Here is a 17,145-nt window from a genome sequence, read left to right on the forward strand (position 1 = left end):
CCTCTCTGTCCCTGTCCCCCTCTTCTCTTTCTGATGGGTCTGGCTTTATCAGTTTTGTTGATCTTTTCAAAGAACCAGCTCCTCATTTCATTGATCTGTTCTATTGGTTTTGTTTTAGTTTCTATTCATTTATTTCTGTTTTAATGTTTATCATTTCCTTCCTTCTACTTTTTTGAGTTTTGTTTGCTCTTTTTTTTTTCTAGCTCCTTTAGGTGTGAGGTTAGGTTATTTATTTAAGATTTTTCTTGTTTCTTAGGGTAGGCCTGTATTGCTATAAACTTCCTTCTTAAAAAAGCTTTGCTGCATCTGAAAGATTTGGGACCATTGTGTTTTCATTTTCATTTGTCTCCATGCATTTTTTTATTTCCTCTTTGATTTTTTTTTGTTAACTCAGTCATTGTTCAGTAGCATGTTATTTAACCTCCATATATTTGTGATCTTTCAGATTTTTTCCTTATGGTTGATGTCTATTGTCAAACTGTTGTGGTTAGAAAAGATGATGGTATGACTTCAGTCTTTCTGAATTTGTTGAGACTTGTTTTGTGGGCTAATCTGTGATCTATTCTGGAGATGTTCCGTGTGCACTTGAAAATAATGTGTATTTCATTGTTTTAGGATAGATGTATCTATAATTGTTGATAGGTATCCATCCCTGAAATCCTCAGACACGGGAACAAACAGGCACATAAACAAATGTTCTTCTCAGCATTATTTTTAACAGTGAAATTTTGGAAACAACCTAAATATCAGTCAGCTGATACAGTTAATGTACTTGTGTGTTCTGCATAGCAGAGTATTTGGGCTTCCCACCTCCCACTGCTCTTTTCTTGGATCTCATTCCCCTCTAAGGAGCCTTTAGTACTATAGATAGGAGGGATAGAAGTACTATTCCTAAGACTCCCTTCATCCTGTCAGTTCCCAGTTTGGAAACCAGAAAAAAACTGATTATTCCTTTCTGACCCCTTGGTTGAGTCAAGAAGGAGTCACATTACAGAAGTTTGGCCAGCCAGATGGGACTTTAGATCTTGAACCAAGGCAGAGACAGCAAGTAGTTGAAGATCAAATCCCTGAGTGACAACAGTGGTGGCCGTGGTATTGTCTGTGGGCAGAGAAGTGTGGCTGCTGCCTCCTAGACTGGCAGTCCTTGCCAAGTGACAGCACTGAGCCTCTATTACTTGGGCCCCCAGAAAGGCTTTGGTTTCTGTTATTAAAAACACAAGTGGGAGGCCCTAGCAGCAGTCTAATAAATAGATGCATTAGACCTCTGTGAGTTGCAGACAAAGTACCTAAACTGATATGCTGGAGAATTATACACAGTTGTTAAAAAGAAGGATCATCAGGACATACTAGCAGGTGGGAAATCAGAATGAAGAACATTCATCCACTCAAGCTCTTTCATTTATTAGTATCTGTGCTCTCAACTGGACATACCTGGGTTCTGCCCTCATGGAACATTATTTAAAATAGCAAAATACTGGAAATAATTTAAATGTCTAACAATAGTGGAATGAGAAATACTGTAAATTGTGGCATATGCATTACAGCGGTCCCCCACGTGTCTATGGTTTCAATGTCAGCAATTTCAGTTACCCACTGTCAAATGGTCTGTAAGCAGATGATCCCCCTTCTGACACATCATCAGAAGATCGGTAGTAGCCTAACACGATGTGTGGCCAATCATGAGGGAGTATCAGACAAACTCAAATAAACATTCTATAAATAAATGACTATTCTCTTCCAAAATGCAAGCTCATGAAAGAGGAATTGATCAGATTAAAGGAGACTAAAGAGATGACAACCTAATGCAATGCATAAACTTGGATGGGATTCTAGTGCAGGAGAAAAATAGAAACAAAGGACATTATGGAATAATTGACTGTAGACTATGGATCAGAAAATAGTATTGTCTCAATATGGCTGATATAGACAAGGTCCTTGTTTTTGGAAATACATACTGAACACCAAGAAAATGTAGAGATGAAAGAGCATAATGTCTATAATAAGTGAATTATGTAAACAGACACAGCTATACAACATACCTATAAAACATATATATGTTACTAAGTAAAAAGAAAGGCAAATCATCATCTTCCTTTAATACATTCCAAGCTCCTAGAGTCAAGTCGGAAGTGTTTGGTCTGTGCTACCCCCACTCTTCCTTTGCCAGCCGCCGGGGTGTTAGAAGTTACAGAAGGGACAGAGGGAAATAGTTGGGCGGATTTCCCTACCATTGCCACATCAGGAGGGGATAGCAGAGTTCCAGTGAAGTCAGCTGATACAGGTGTGGCATGCCAGAGAGGTGTCTACATTTCTGTCCTGTGGACTCATCTTGAAGTATGCTATGCATCTGCAAGTACACTCAGGGTGGATGCATGCAGCCTCTAACACGGTCTTTTTTGCTTTGGGGCAGGCAAGGTGGGGCCTCCTCTCGATATCATCCTGTCCTCATTGAACTGCACAGCTTTCAGCATCCAGTGGAAAATGCCAAGGCATCCCAAGAGCCCCATCATTGGGTATACTGTGAGTACCGGGGCACAGGGATTTCCATAGTGGGTATCAGTGGGTAACTGCACACCCTTCCCACCCTTGCTCCTCCTCTATATGGCCTCCTTCTATCAACACTCCCCTATTAACAACTGCCCCAGTCTCCTTACGTAAAACCAGAGGAAGTGCTACCCTGGTGTAAGGGTATTTGTCAGTGCCTGGAACTCAGTTAGGATCTATAGAGTCCTGACTCTGTTCAGGGATGGGAAAATAGAAACTAAGCGGAAGATGTGGGTCCTGCTATCTGGTTGCCCACAGTCAAGTTCAGAGGCTGAAGCAGGCACATGGGAAGTAATAGAGTCACTGTGGAATGCTGTCAACAGGTACAAAATACTGTAAAATCTGAATTAAAGTAAAGACATGGATGGCAGAGTGGGGGAGGGAACAGAGAATGTGCTCCTACCTTTCAGGAGGAGTTCCTTTCAGTTCACCAAAATGTCTCATTTGTACAGGGTTTTTCAAAATTAGTCAGCTTTTAGGAGTTAGGAGATTTCAGATAAATACTTGGAGTTCTGAGGTCTCTGGGAATAATATCCAGAGAGCTGGCCACAAGGGGTCCACATTCCTACGGCCCGAGCCTGCTGGAGGGGGGCTGCCCATTTTAAATGGGACAGAAGCCTCCCCCACCCCGACTCCCCATTACACCCAGATCTCTAACTACTACTCCTACTGCCTCCCTTTCACCAAAAATAGGCCCTTATCCTTTTGTCTTCTGAAGGCAGAGAAATGTGTTTCTGAACTCATGTTACTTATCAAAAGTGGGATGATGGAAGATTACCTGAGAAAGTCATGGTTTGGGGAAAAATAGTGAGAGCTTGGTCCAGCCCCCTCCTTCCCACTTCACTGATGCAGATCCTCCTCCTGGGCCTCCTCCTGAGTTTGCAAGCCCTGCCAGGTAGAGCTGATGTTTGCAGTGGAGCTGGTGTTGGCCAACCTCGAACCCCCTGTGGCTGTGAGTGGAGCTAGAACCACAGGCCCCTGACCTAGTAGAGAAGTGCTGGCCCTGCTCTCAGCCTGGATGCCTCCCTCTTTTCCAGGTCTTCTTCTCTGAGGTCGGCATGGACAAATACCTGCAGGAGCAATCCCACAGCGTGTCGCTCAACCAGGACAGCCTGGCCATGGTGAGTGTCTGCATCGTGGCAGCCCCTCAGATGCACACCGGGGCTTGGCATTTCAGCCAGTTGCAGAAGGATTTCCAATCCTGTGTGTGTGTGCATGTGCGTGTATGCAGCTGTGGATGGAATACTAATGTTGCAGAATTCTCTGGAATTTACACGTGCCTTTTGTGCACATTCCCTTATCACACGCCTCTCCCTCTCCAGGAAGACAGCCTTGTGAAGAAAGAGTTCTGGTGTAAGCACTTCCATCCTGGGCTCAACCCACCCCATTCATCAGGCCACAGAGCAGCCACCTTATAGCTGCTGTTTCACCCCCCCTATTTTTCCTTCAAGAAGTTCAATTCCAACTTTTTAAAAAATCCCAATAAAGCTTTATAAAGAAAGATGACACATTTGTATCTTCCCAACCACCTGGAGACACAGCGCAGGAGAAAATGATGTCATTTGAAATGTATATTCACACGGTCCAAGTTGTTTATTTTTCCTGCCGAGCTCGGCACCCTGTCCTTCTACTAACCAATTGTTGCCTGTCCGTCTTTTTTCTTTTCCTGTCAAGGTCTATCTGGGTGATTTTTTCTGCCTTAGGCATGTTCTGGTTCCTTTCCTCCACTCTCCTCCTCCTTCCCCATTCTACTGCAGTTATCCTATAGCTAGAGCCTTTTGAATTGCTCTGCAAGTAGTTAGCACCAGTGCCCAGAACGCCGCTGAAACGGGGTGGCGGTGGCAGTGGCGGTGACCGTGCTTCCAAGTCCTACATAAGAGCCTGCTAGGCACAGCGCCAAGAAACCCGTTTGTCAGCCGGGAGGAGTAGCGATCACTTGCTGGGCATCTGTTACCTGCCAGGCACTATTCCTCTGCTTTACCTTTGTTTTTCCATCTCATCTTCATAACTATCCTATGACCTCATTCTATGGACAAGGATGCTGGCCTCAGACGGGTGAAATCACTGTCCCTACATTGCACATTATTGAGTAACAGAGTCAACTGTAGACCCAGTGCACACTGACTTCTGAACCCTGCCCTGGCTATTTTTGCCCGAGCTCTTCACAAAGCAGAGATCGATGCACATCTGCAGCTTGCATGTATGCTTTTAATCTCAGACTTTTGCTCCAGCTGCCCTTGTTTGCCCCAGAAGTCCTCAGCCCCAACCTCTATGGCTTACTTTATCCTAAAAGGAGAGATTGACTTAGCCCACGTAGGAAGCCACTAATTGAAGTTCTGTCTCACCTCGGCGGCATGGGAACTTTCAGCGAGTTCCTGGACCCCACCAGGGAGGCAGCAGTGTCCCCAGCCACCAGCCTCCTGTCCTGCAGGGAGTGTGGCTCACTGCTCTGCCTGCAGCACAGCCCAGGCAGCGAGGGCACAGTGCAGATGGCAGGTGTCTCGGAGTCCCGACAATGCCTCTGGAACCCACATGCAGCCCCACCACATGGACCTGGGCTGAACACTGGCATCTCTGGGGAGGGCACTGCGGTGCAAACATGAAGCAAAGGGCCAGGAGGGAAATAGGCACCCTGGGCTTCCAGGCACCCTTTCTGCACCTACAGGTTGGGTAACTTTGACCAGTCCCCTAACCTGGCCAAGTCTTACCTTTCTCCCATGAGAGGGGTATAATAATTACACTGTGGTGAGTTCCAAATAAAATGGTGTGTGTACAAGCCTTTGGTTTTAAAATGTAAAGAAGCCAGATAGATGTTGGTGACCATTCCTCATGATCATTGCCTTTATGTTAAATATATTCATGTTAACTACATCCAGGCATCGGAGGAGGCTATCAAATTATACCTGGCTGATTTCAACAAGCTTTCTTCGTTGCTCCTTTATGCCCAGCATAGGACAACGCAGGGTCCTTATTCTCGGGGAGCTTTCAATCTTACTGGGAAAATCACGTTCTTGCTGATAAACAGCTGGAAGACCAGATGTCGTTAACATGCTGCTTAATAGGCAGACTGAAGTTTTGAAGAGGGGGAGATTAGTGTAAGAACAAATGGTGGAACTAGGGGTTGAGAATTGAAGCAGGGGCAGTTTCTGGAAAGGCAGAGGAGAGGGAGGGGCAGTGAAATCGAAAGGAATGGGCAGTGAGTCGGGAGGAGGGGAGGGGTCTGGTATAACAGGGTGGGTTCTGGGTTCAGAGACTTGCTTGCAGATGGCTGTATTACAGCAAGCTAGGCCTACTGGACTTAGTTCCCCCATGGACAAAACAGGGATCCGAATAGTATCTCTATTACAGGTAGTATCTGTGGGGTTTCCAAACGGTGTGCCAGGGTGCTCCAGGGCTCTGCAGCAAACTCACAGGGGGCACTGCGGAATGTTGCAGCTTTTCAAAGGGAAAGGTAACAAGTGTGTGAACTACTACTGCCAGGTTGTTTGGGTATAACTACTGAAAAAATGGAACACTTAGGCGTTTCTTTGGCATTAGAAGTGCTGTAAAAATAATCCAGAGACAGCAAAGGTGTCGTGACAGAGACAGTTTGGGCACGTGTCCTGTATCATATCAGCCTATAGCATGAGGCTGCTGCCATCATTAAATGGGGTCGTGGATGTGGAAACCTCAGCATCACCAATGGCAAGGAACAAGAGCTGAGTGAGTGTCAGCAGAACTCAGACGGGACACTGTGAGTTTGCTGCCCGTGGCTGTCTGTAGAAGATTGGGGGTGGGGGGGTGGTGGCTATTGTCCAGGTTCATTTTTTGACCTCTAAGTTTTCCTTTCTTTCATGGTTGTTGTTTTTTTTTCTCCCTCCTCTGCAGGGACAGTCTGATCATCCAGTGATTTTTGTAAGTATGCTTCAGATTCTGGGGGTCTCTTTTCATCGAAATGTTGATTTTCCCGCATCTTGCTCATAATGATTAAGGCCTAAGGGAGAGTGCTTCGTTCTGGAGTAAGCAGTGACCATAGAGTATAGCAGATGAATTTTTAATCATTTAGAAAGAAGTTGCTTTTATTCTCTTCTGTGCTGCTTCGTCTCACATGGCAGAGTAAGGTTAAGAGGAGCATTTTTAAAGGTTGAAGTAATTTAAGCTCCATTCCCAAACTAGGTGAAAAAGACTGAAAAGGAAAGGATTTATTTAAACGAATGAGCACCGCTGCCGGGGTGGTTCCCTCACCCTCCTCTTCCTCTCCTGTCCTCACTTCCTCTAACAATTCCAGACCTTCCCAATAAGGCAGGACCAACTCACCTCAAACTGCTTGACTTGCTAGATTCAACGGTAGCAGAAGATGGGGTTGACCGCTGGTTGTATCCTTTAGTGATCTGCCTGTATGGAGGCTTCTGATTTGGTTAGCACTTGACACTTAGCTGTTTTTTCTTAGAAGAATAACCTGTAGGTTTCAACCTGGAAAAATAAGTAGTCAAGCCAACCTGGGGAATTTGGTCATATTTTAGTGTTGGAAATAGAAGCAAGTGTTTCAGCTGGTGGGCTCCATACACTTTCTGATCATTCATACCATCAGCTTCTGATGAAAAAATATTTGACTATGTACCTATGTATATGTATATTTACGTACTTATACATATGCTACTCTACTGATATGTTGTGTACTTTATAAGTTCCACAGAATCTTAAAGGAGGAGATAAAATAGAAAATAGAAATAGAACGTTCTTTTCTTCTGGCATCTCAGAGAATTGTCTTGCTCATCTAGGGGGATGCACCATCACCCTGCTTTGGAGTCTGCTGGTCTGGTTGACCCAAAACAGTGTTTGCATTTGTGTCTTCCCCAAGGTTAGAGAGAGAAAATGTAGGCAGGAATCATGAGACTTGCATGGAGTCCCAGGTCTGCCATCACAGCCAAGGTCATCTTGGACAAGGTTACAGAGCCCCTTTGAATCTCTGTTTGACTGTAAAATGAAGGGGTGACCTAGTAATGGTTCCCAACTGGGGGTTCCTTTGTTTCCTATGGGGCATATGGACACTGAATGGACATTTTCATGGACAAGCTTCAGGGATGCTGCTTTCCCTGCAGTACATAGGACAGACCCATACCAGGAAGATTTGTGCAGCCTCACAGTCATTGCTGCCCTTCCTATGCAACTCTGAAAGATACTTTCTAGCCTTCTGTAACTACTCAGGGAATAGAATCCCCCCAACTCTTCCCTCCCCTCTGACCTGCACAGCTTTCCTCAGGGCCATTGAAAAAAAGTGTGTTTGGAAGATAGTACTTCTCTGTTTCTTTGGTGCCTTTCATGTAATGATGATGTTAGATGTTCCCAACCAAGGCCCAGTCTCGACTTGTAGAGTCAACTGTGTAGTCGAATCCAAGGTTATTAGCTACCAACAAGGTCATTTTAGAGCACTCATAGAATTTTGGTGTTGAAACTTTGGCCCAGAGAAGTTAAGTGGCATCTCCAAAATCACAAAGCTATTTGGCAGCAGAACCTGGGTCTCCTGGCTCCTGGTCCAGTGTGCTCCCACTTTATGCTTTCTTTCAGCTCTGCTCACTGGATGCCCTTTTGGTGTAGTAGCTCCCTGTTTGGACTAGCAAGCAAGACAACACCTAACTTCATTTCTGGAAACAAATGACCTGGGTTTCCAGCAGTAGGAGAAAAGTATGGCATGGAAGAGGATAAAGGTGGAATCTGAAATCAGGGTCAGAGATTTAAGTTTAGAGTTATTGCACATGGTTTTATTGTTGCAAAGAGGTATTCAGTTAAGAGTAGTTTCAGCTTTTTAGGGGCTCCTTGTATGTAGCTATCCAGATTGTTTTTATACATTGGGTCATATATTAATTAGAATAAAAGTCTAACAGTCCAAAATGCCAAGATAATAGTGATCCTAACAAAATGTTCATTCATGTTTCCTTCCTGATGTAACCTGTTTGGTTATAACCAGTTTTGGTGGCTTCTCTCTGTCAGAAACCCAGAATTCTTCCATCTCATTGCTCTGCCAACCATTCTGGTCTACTTTCCCATGGTCCAAATTGGCTCACTGGCACATCCACATTGTAGCCAATAGATTTGGAAAAGAGAAAAGAGAACAAGGATGGCCCTTTCTAATAAGGGATAACTCAGAAATTGCCCTCAGCATTTTAACTCAAATTCTACTGGACAGATTTTGGCCACATGGCCAAGGGATGCTGGAAAATGTAGTCTGTGAGTGGTGATGGCCTAACTAATATACAAGGATTCTATTATAAGAAAGGAGAGGGGCAGCCTGGGTGGCTCAGCAGTTTAGTGCCTGCCTTCAGCTCAGGGTGTGATCCTGGAGACCAGGGATCAAGTCCCATGTTGGGCTCCCCGCATGGAGCCTGCTTCTCTCTTCTGCCTGTGTCTCTGCCTCTCTCTCTCTCTCGAATAAATAAATAAATAAAATCTTAAAAAAAAAAAAGAAAGGAGAGAATAGATATGGGGGACAGTCATCCCTGTCATAGACTGTGAATGGAGGAATGAGACCCATACAGCAGATGTGGAAAAGGCAGTTGGACATCTGAAAAACAAGGTGCTAGCCTAAAAATTTGATATGCTGTGTTTGAGAGTTGGGCAACTAGAAGCATATTATGTTATCATGTGTCTGATGAGGGAAACCAGACCCATCGTTGTGTTACACATGGCATTGAGCTTTCTTCTTGGACTTAGTGAACTAACTAGCCTTGCTTTTTCTCTGCTATAGATGTAAATTCTCTGATCACATGCCAACCAGTGAGGGTATTGAGAAGACAAAGGGGGCAGATTTGGGGGGTTTTCATTTTAGAAAGGGCTAGGCAAACACAAAGCAGGATTATTTTGCAGCAAACCATCCAGCTTTGCCTCCTCAGCCCCCCAAAAAAGGTGTGAGAAGGGCCCAATGAAGACTGTTGAATTTACTCTGGACTCTTCATAAAAGCAATTTCTCTCACTATTTCTCACCATCTTGTGTAGAAACAAAAGCCAAGAGAGAAGCATTTAGACTTGTTCTCAAACTTTCACCAGGTAACAAAATGCTGAGTTTTTTAATTTCAAAAAGAACATATACACTGTCTTGTCTAGTTTGATGCAAGTGATTATAGAACATTTAAAGATAGAAATAGAAGGTTTGTGGAATTATATGGTATTTTTAAAAATAATCCAAGGGTTATCACTAGTCACAGTATAGTGAGAGATTACATTTGGGAGGATTGATGTCAGAGGAAGAAGTGTTGGTTAAATCATTGAGTGCAGTTCCCCTATCCATGGCCCCAGCTCCTCCATGCCCTTGACCCTCACTTCCTTATGCCTGTTAATCAGCTGGTCAAAACAGGAAAAGACTGGAAATAATTGGCTTCTGGAAGGGTCACCTTTTACCTATCTATCTATCAGAATATACCTGGGCTAAAGGCAGTGCTGATCTTCCATATCTAATAAAGAATTAGTGTTTATAGTTTAGTTTTGTTTTTTACTTTTTTTTAAAGGTTTTCTTTATTTATTCATGAGAGACACACACAGAGAGAGAAGCAGAGACATAGGCAGAGGGATAAGCAGGCTCCATGCGGGATCCTGGATCTAGGGATCATGCTCTGAGCCAAAGGCAGATGCCCAAGCGCTGAGCCACCTGGGGCATCCCAAGAATTAGTTCTTTAATCTACATAAGCAACTTTGGCAAGTCTAATGTCTCTTGGTTTTCAGTGATAACTTCTAAATTTTCAGTACATAAACTTCCAAGTTTGTGGATAAAATAATAATCTGGTCTTTAGTATTTATGATAAGTGTCTATTGATTTAAATATTATTTACTATTTTATTTAATATTTTCTGTAACCTGTATTATCAAATTAGAACTTGGGCTTTGGAGTCAAACAAAGCAGATTTCAAATCTCCATTTTGTTACTTAATAAGTTTATGTTCTTGAGCAAATCATTAACCTTTCAGGGATTCTGTTTTCTCCTCTGTAAGTAAAGTAGGAGTGATATCTACCTCATAGGACTGAAGGAAGAATTAAATCAGACTATGTGTTCCTGGAACAAAGAAAAAACACAATCCATGGTAATATTGTGGCTGTATTTGGGATTGGCTTATAGCTAATATCTATAATAATCTATAACCATAGCACTCCTCCCATAGGTCATCCAGCATAAGGACTTCACAGGGGGAAAAGATCCTAAAGCAAAAGGCTGTGAGGGCATTGGTTTGAAAGTGTATTTTTGCTCTCATGGGAAGAGCTGGGGCATGGCTACTGGGAGGGAAGTGGGAAGCCTTATATCCACCTGCTACCTCCAGTCTCTTAATCTCCGACTTGATATGGAATGAGAGGACAGATAGTGGAACTGGGATGCACAGATGGAGGGAGTTAGGGCAGGCAGGGGGCTGCCATATGTTCAGCCAAGACCCCTTGTGCAGCTGCATGGAGGATAGAGTGGGGCAGAGAGGAAAGGAGGGGAGGATTGGAGACAGACCCCCTCAGGGAGGCTGTAGAAATGGCAAGGTAAGGATTCAGAGGAAGTGGAGGAAGGCAGCAGGTATGAAAGGCACATGGAGATGGCTGGAGGGAGGTGAGTAAGAGAAAGTCAGCCTGTCTCTGGAGTTGCCAACCCCAGGGCCTGGGACAAGGGTGCTGAGGCTGTTAACCAAGATGGAGGGGTCAGCAGTAGAAGCTAGTTCTTGACGAGGTCACCTGCTTCTGTTGGACACCTTGATTTGGTTTCTTTCTTTCATTCATTCACTTTGCTTCCTTTATTTATTCATTCATCAAAGGAGCATTGCTTGAGCATTTGCTACCTGTCTGGTAATACTTCACTAAGCTTTCAGTTGCCAGAGGAGTAAGAACTTGCTCCTGTCCTCAAGTGGGTGGGGAGAAGGTGACAAATAGACAATTAAAATCTAAGGTGAGTGGTGCTAAGATGGAGGTTCACCAAGGACACCAGGGAAGCATAGAGAAGGAGCGCCTCCCCAGACTGGAGGCTGGGGGGTCAGAGAAGTGAGGTAATGTCTCAGCTGAATTGAGTCATGAAGGATGAGCAGGGGGTGAGCCAGGCAAGTGTGGGAGAAAAGGGCATTTCATGGAGACAGAGCAGCAGGTTCAAAGGCCCAGAGGCAAGGAATTGAATGGTATAAATTTGAGCCCTGCCAAGTTCTTAAGTATGACTGGAATATAGAATGCAAGGAAAGTAGGGGACATGAGATGATGCTGAAAGGATAGACAGGGGGCTGCAACTATGCTATTTTAAGGGGATTTTATTTATTTTTTAAGATTTTATTTATTTATTCATGAGAGACACACACAGAGAGAGGCAGAGACATAGGCAGAGGGAGAAGCAGGCTCCATGTAGGGAGTCCGATGTGGGACTCAATCCTGGGACCCCAGGATCACACCCTGAGCCAAAGGCAGACACTGAACCGCTGAGCCATCCAGGCATCCCTCTAAGGAGATTGTAAAATGGGAAGTGACACGCTCATATTTGAGGTTTAGGAAGATAAAATCACTGTAGCAGGTGAAGTCTACACTGGTGGTGTAGGCAGCATGGGTGGCAGGGAGAATCGGAATATTGGAAATCACTGTCATAATTATGAGGACTTGGACTTGTGTTTATGAGGACAAGATGGCCTAAACAGATTCAAGTGACACAAAAGAGTCCTGGTGACGGACTTGGTAACTGGCTGAATGGTGGTTAGAGAGGAGGGATGAACACAGAGAAGAAAGTGTCAAGAATTTGTGGTTTGGGTAACGAGAGGGCAAACACAAGAGGAGAAGCAATTTCTTATTTTGTTTTTAGTAGCAGGAGGAGAAGCGGTTAGTTGAGCTTTGGTTATGTTGAACAGTAGGGGTTTGGTAGAGAAGTTCTAGAGGCAGTTGCAAACCCACATCTAGATGTCAAGAGGCAGGTCAGAGCTGAGAGGCAGATTTGGGAGGTGTCAAGTGAAGGTGGTGCTCGAAGCTAAGAAAGTAGTAGATGAGCTTACTCAAGCAAGACTACAGAGTGAGAGAGTAAGATGGCAAAGGATGACTCCCTGAGAAAAACCAACACCAGTGGGGCAAGCAGAGAATGGGGAATGCATGGAGGATATTGAGAAGGAGCAATGAGAGAAGTAGGAGACCAAGGAGGAGCAGAGTCATGGCTTCTAAGGGAACCAAGAAATTTAGGAAGCAAGGGTAGGCAACAGGATTGAAAGATACACAAAGTCAAGTACAGAGAGTCATTCCCATTGGATTTACTACAAAACTGTGTGGTAATTTTGGTAAGAACAGCTCAGTAGGTTTGTAGCACAGAGAGGCCTGGTGAGGGGTGAATAAGAGGTGAGGAAGTGAGACAGCTCCTTTAAGAAAGTTGCCCCTGTGGAGAGGGAGTGGGCACATGGGTGCCAGGGGAATAGTGACCATTCTTAAGGTGGGAGAGACTTGAGCAGCATAAATACTCACATCACACCAGAACTGGGTAGGTGGGGGGGGAGGGAGTTACAGGAGAAGGGGGGCAATAGATGGAATTCAGAGCACAGGGGATGAGCCAGGCCCTGGACCAGGCATTTGTACACCTGGATGCCCATTAGCCTCAGCTGAGAGCTTTATACTGACACCAGGGCCCTGCCTTCCATGGATCCTTTTTTTTTTTTAATGATTTTATTTATTTATTCATGAGAGACATAGGGAGAGAGGCAGAGCCATAGGCAGAAGGAGAAGCAGGCTCCCTACAGGGATCCCCGGACCCCGGGATCATGCCCTGAGCCAAAGGTAGACACTCAACCACTGAACCACCTAGGGGCCCCAAAGATTCTGATGGAAGTAGCCTGGAGTGGAGCCCAGGTGCCGGTATTTCTTAGTGATTCTAACGTGCACTCAGGTTAAGGACTACTGTCCTGAGTATTCCACAACTCTTTGTTGAATCCTTTTAAAAAGTTTTTTCTTGGGATCCCTGGGTGGCGCAGAGGTTTGGCGCCTGCCTTTGGCCCAGGGCGTGATCCTGGAGACCCGGGATCGAGTCCCACGTCGGGCTCCCAGTGCATGGAGCCTGCTTCTCCCTCTGCCTGTGTCTTTGCCTCTCTCTCTCTCTCTCTGTGTGTGACTATCATAAATAAATAAAAATAAAAAAAATAAAAAGTTTTTTCTTGATCAGCGGGTGAATTGTCCTTAGCAACAATGAATGTCTGATCATCTGCAGAGGAGGTCGTGAAGAGATACGAGACAGGATCCCTGCTCTCCAGTGGCTCACCATGCCATAGGAGAAAGAGACATAATTTGTAGTATATAAAAGTACTAAATTAGTGGCACAACAGTTGGTGGGGTAAGATCAGGTCTGTGTGGTCAGGTGTCATGGGGAAGGTTTGGACCTCGGAGGAGTGGGAGAACCGAGGTAAGCAGGGAAGAGGAGGGGCCTCCTACATTCAAGATGGTAATCATTACAACCCATTTCTTGACGATATCCTCGGTACCAGGTACTTTACACACGTTATCCCAGGTATGATAGCTATGTGAGATAGTCATACATCAACTCCGTTTTACAGAAGAGGAAGCTGAGGCTTGGGGGTTGATATCAAGGCCACAACTAGCACTCAGTGGCAGAATCAGGATTCAGGCCCAGGATTGGTTGATTCCAGAGCCTGTGTCTTTTCCATGGTAGTGTGCTGGGATTGATGGGACCCAGACTCCCATGTACTATTTAGCACCATAACCCCATGGGCATGTTGCTTTTGCCAAAGCCTAAAGTGGCACAAGTCTTCTTCAGCTGGGGCCTTCTGGTCAGGGACATCTGTGCAGTGAAGTTCATATATATCTTTCGTCAATGTGGAGTCTGGGGACCAGTAGCAGCACTTGGAAACTTCTCAGAAATGCAAATCCTCTGGCCCCTTCCCAGATGTACTGAATCAGAAACCCTGGGGGCCAGGGAAGAGGGACAGTGGGTGGGGAGGGAGGAGGGCAGGCCCTGCAATGTAAGAAGTCCTCCTGGTGATTCTGATGCAGTTTAAAATTTGAGAACCAAAGTTTGAGTCCCTACATTATTGGTACAAATCAAGACCTCAGTTTGCTGTTGTGGCTAGTCTCTGAGCATCTGTGACATGCAAATGGAGAGAATGAACCCGTGGATTCCAACCCTGGAAAAGATTGTTACTTGAATTTTAGCAGCTCAGTACTCTGATCAAAGAACTCAAACGTTAAAAGCAAGATCTGATAGGGCGACTGAGGCTTAGTTCTAGAACAGTGGATAGATTCCTATAAAGGGTAATTTTCTAGTTGGAGGGAATATGTGATGGTGTTTTCCTCTTTGCAAATTTTAAAACTTGGGCAATCCTAGAGAAGCCAGTATAATCTCTATCCAAGCAGCTTCACAGGAGCCTCGAGATGCAACCCTTATGGAAATTGTCTGGTTCTGCTCTAAAAGAACTTCTGGTCATTGACGCATTTCCTGTTTGGTTATTGACAGGAGGAAGTGATTGGAGATTTGAAGCCAGGCACTGAATATCGAGTGACCGTAGCAGCTTACAGCCAGACTGTCAAAGGGCGGCTTAGCTCTCCTCAGTATGTTACCACTTTGCCCCAAGGTAAAACAGGTTCAATTCACTCAGAGTAGAAAAGCAATGGGTGCTGTTCATTCATTCCTTCACTTGGTATATATCAGTGAGGACCTGCTACTATGTGCCAGCCACTGTGGTAGGCTCTGGTGGGGAACAAAAACAGGCACAGCCTTTGCCCTCCTGGAACTTAATGGGGTGGGTCAAGATATTACCTCCTTAGCGTGTAGTCATAGACTGTGGTAAATGCTATATGTTGCTGTAAGAACATGTAAAGGGAGACACCATGTAGGGGTGAGGTAAGAATTCTCTGGAGAGATGCCGACTTGTGAAGGTCTGACCAGTAAGTGGGAATCAGGAAGGGGAAGGGGAATGGGAGAAGACCTGTCATAGGCAGAGGGAACCCAACAAAGGCTCATTGAGGTGGCACTGTGCTGGACACTGGGGCACAAAGGTGGCTCCATCATCATTACTCACAAGCTCATCGTGGAGGGAGAAGCAAATGGTAGGTGAGTAGTTCCAGGACGTCCGTGGTCTTCACAGTGGGCTCTGGGCTCTGGAGCACTTGGATGGGAGCACCTCCTCCACCCCAAGGCTCAGGGAGGGTTTTAGAAAGGTCCATACTTTGGGCCCAAACTTTGAAAACTACATAGGATTCTGCTAGAACAAGATGGCAGGGGAAATGTTTCTGGCATAAGCAATATTATAAATAAAGACTGGGAGATGTGAAAGTTTGAATGTGAAAATAATAACAGCAGGTTCCTTGGGTTGATAGGATTGTGGGTGACTCTTTTATCTTTACACATGAGGGCGTGTCCCAAATGTCCTACCATTATTGGTATGCATTCTGATGTTGGGGCAACACACACATATGCACACACACACACATACACAAAAATTGGACATAAGTGACAGTAATGCTATGCATTTAATTTTCCTTGCAGGTGTCAATTCTGACATGCAAACAGAGATGAAAGGTTGCTAGGAGGTGGGAGTATAGTTGAGGGTTTTAACACACCATTGTGTGCTCCAGGGCCAATGGTGTGCTCATAATTTAGTTGGATTTTTAGTCAAGGGGTTGGGGAAAGAAGGGAAGACCAGCTCTCGTTATCTCAAACCTTACATGGTGAATCCAGTTGTGATTATTTTTTAATGTTTGTTTGGTTTGAATTTTGAGGCTGTTCTGAACACAGATGTTTAGGCTGTAGGAAGCACCCGGGCTCTTTATATATTAAAAGTTTCCAACAGCAAAGACCATAGCCAACTCTAGGTGTCCACTCTCCCGCCTAGATTCCTGCCTGCCTCCAACAGCACCCCAGCAGCCGCACATCACTGTGGTCTCTGATTCTGAGGTGGCCCTATCTTGGAAACCGGGAAAGAGTGAAGGAAGCTCTCCCATTCAGTACTATTCTGTGGAATTCATTAGGTAAGTTTGTGTGTCACGTTCAAGAGCTGTGTGTATCGACCTCAGGTACTCCAAGCACAACAGAATACTACATGGCAAGTGGTCTCCACTGCATGTGTATTTAAGAGATGACAAAAGAGGGGCACCTGCGTGGCTCAGTCGGTTAAGCATCTGCCTTTGGCTCAGGTCATGACCCCAGGGTCCTGGGATAGAGTCCTACATCAGGCACCCTGTTCAGTGCGGAATCTGCTCTCTTTCTCTCTTCTTCTGCCTCTCCTGCTGCTCATGCTCTCTCTCTCTCACAAATAAATAAAGTCTTAAAAAGAGATGACAAAAGCTTGAAGACCTATATTTATACTCTGTCCCTGGGCCAGCACCTGTCCCATGCCTATTCAGAGCCGAGTCATCTGGTAAACCCAGCACTCACCTTAACCACATCCTCATCACTCCTCCACCATCAGGACTATCCTAGGCTTTGAGAACTCCTGAGGCATCAATTGCCAATGAGCCTGCTTGCATTTCAAGCTTGAAGCATGCCTCCTTGGCTTTGGAACATTATACTTGAAGTAAATATTTGATGGTGATTTTTCTAGAGGGAGAGGGAACACAAGCAAATATAAGTCATTATTTGTCCACATCCTTATTGCGGTGGGGCAGATCTCTTGGTTTGGTTTCCACTTTTTTCTCTCA

General features: G+C 45.0%; 1 protein-coding gene across 1 annotated transcript in view; it reads left to right on the top strand.

The window, feature by feature from the left end:
* The window catches only part of EGFLAM (EGF like, fibronectin type III and laminin G domains), a 178,729-nt gene that overhangs the window by 59,955 nt on the left and 101,629 nt on the right, over nucleotides 1-17,145 (top strand). The window contains exons 2-6 of the mRNA XM_055325869.1: nucleotides 2,411-2,520; nucleotides 3,582-3,665; nucleotides 6,412-6,438; nucleotides 14,963-15,080; nucleotides 16,341-16,476. Coding sequence (XP_055181844.1) covers nucleotides 2,411-2,520; nucleotides 3,582-3,665; nucleotides 6,412-6,438; nucleotides 14,963-15,080; nucleotides 16,341-16,476 — 475 coding nt within the window. The remainder of the gene's footprint in view (nucleotides 1-2,410; nucleotides 2,521-3,581; nucleotides 3,666-6,411; nucleotides 6,439-14,962; nucleotides 15,081-16,340; nucleotides 16,477-17,145) is intronic.

This window comes from Nyctereutes procyonoides, unplaced genomic scaffold, assembly GCF_905146905.1.
Source record: "Nyctereutes procyonoides isolate TBG_1078 unplaced genomic scaffold, NYPRO_anot_genome, whole genome shotgun sequence".
NCBI classification, from domain to species: Eukaryota; Metazoa; Chordata; class Mammalia; order Carnivora; family Canidae; genus Nyctereutes; species Nyctereutes procyonoides.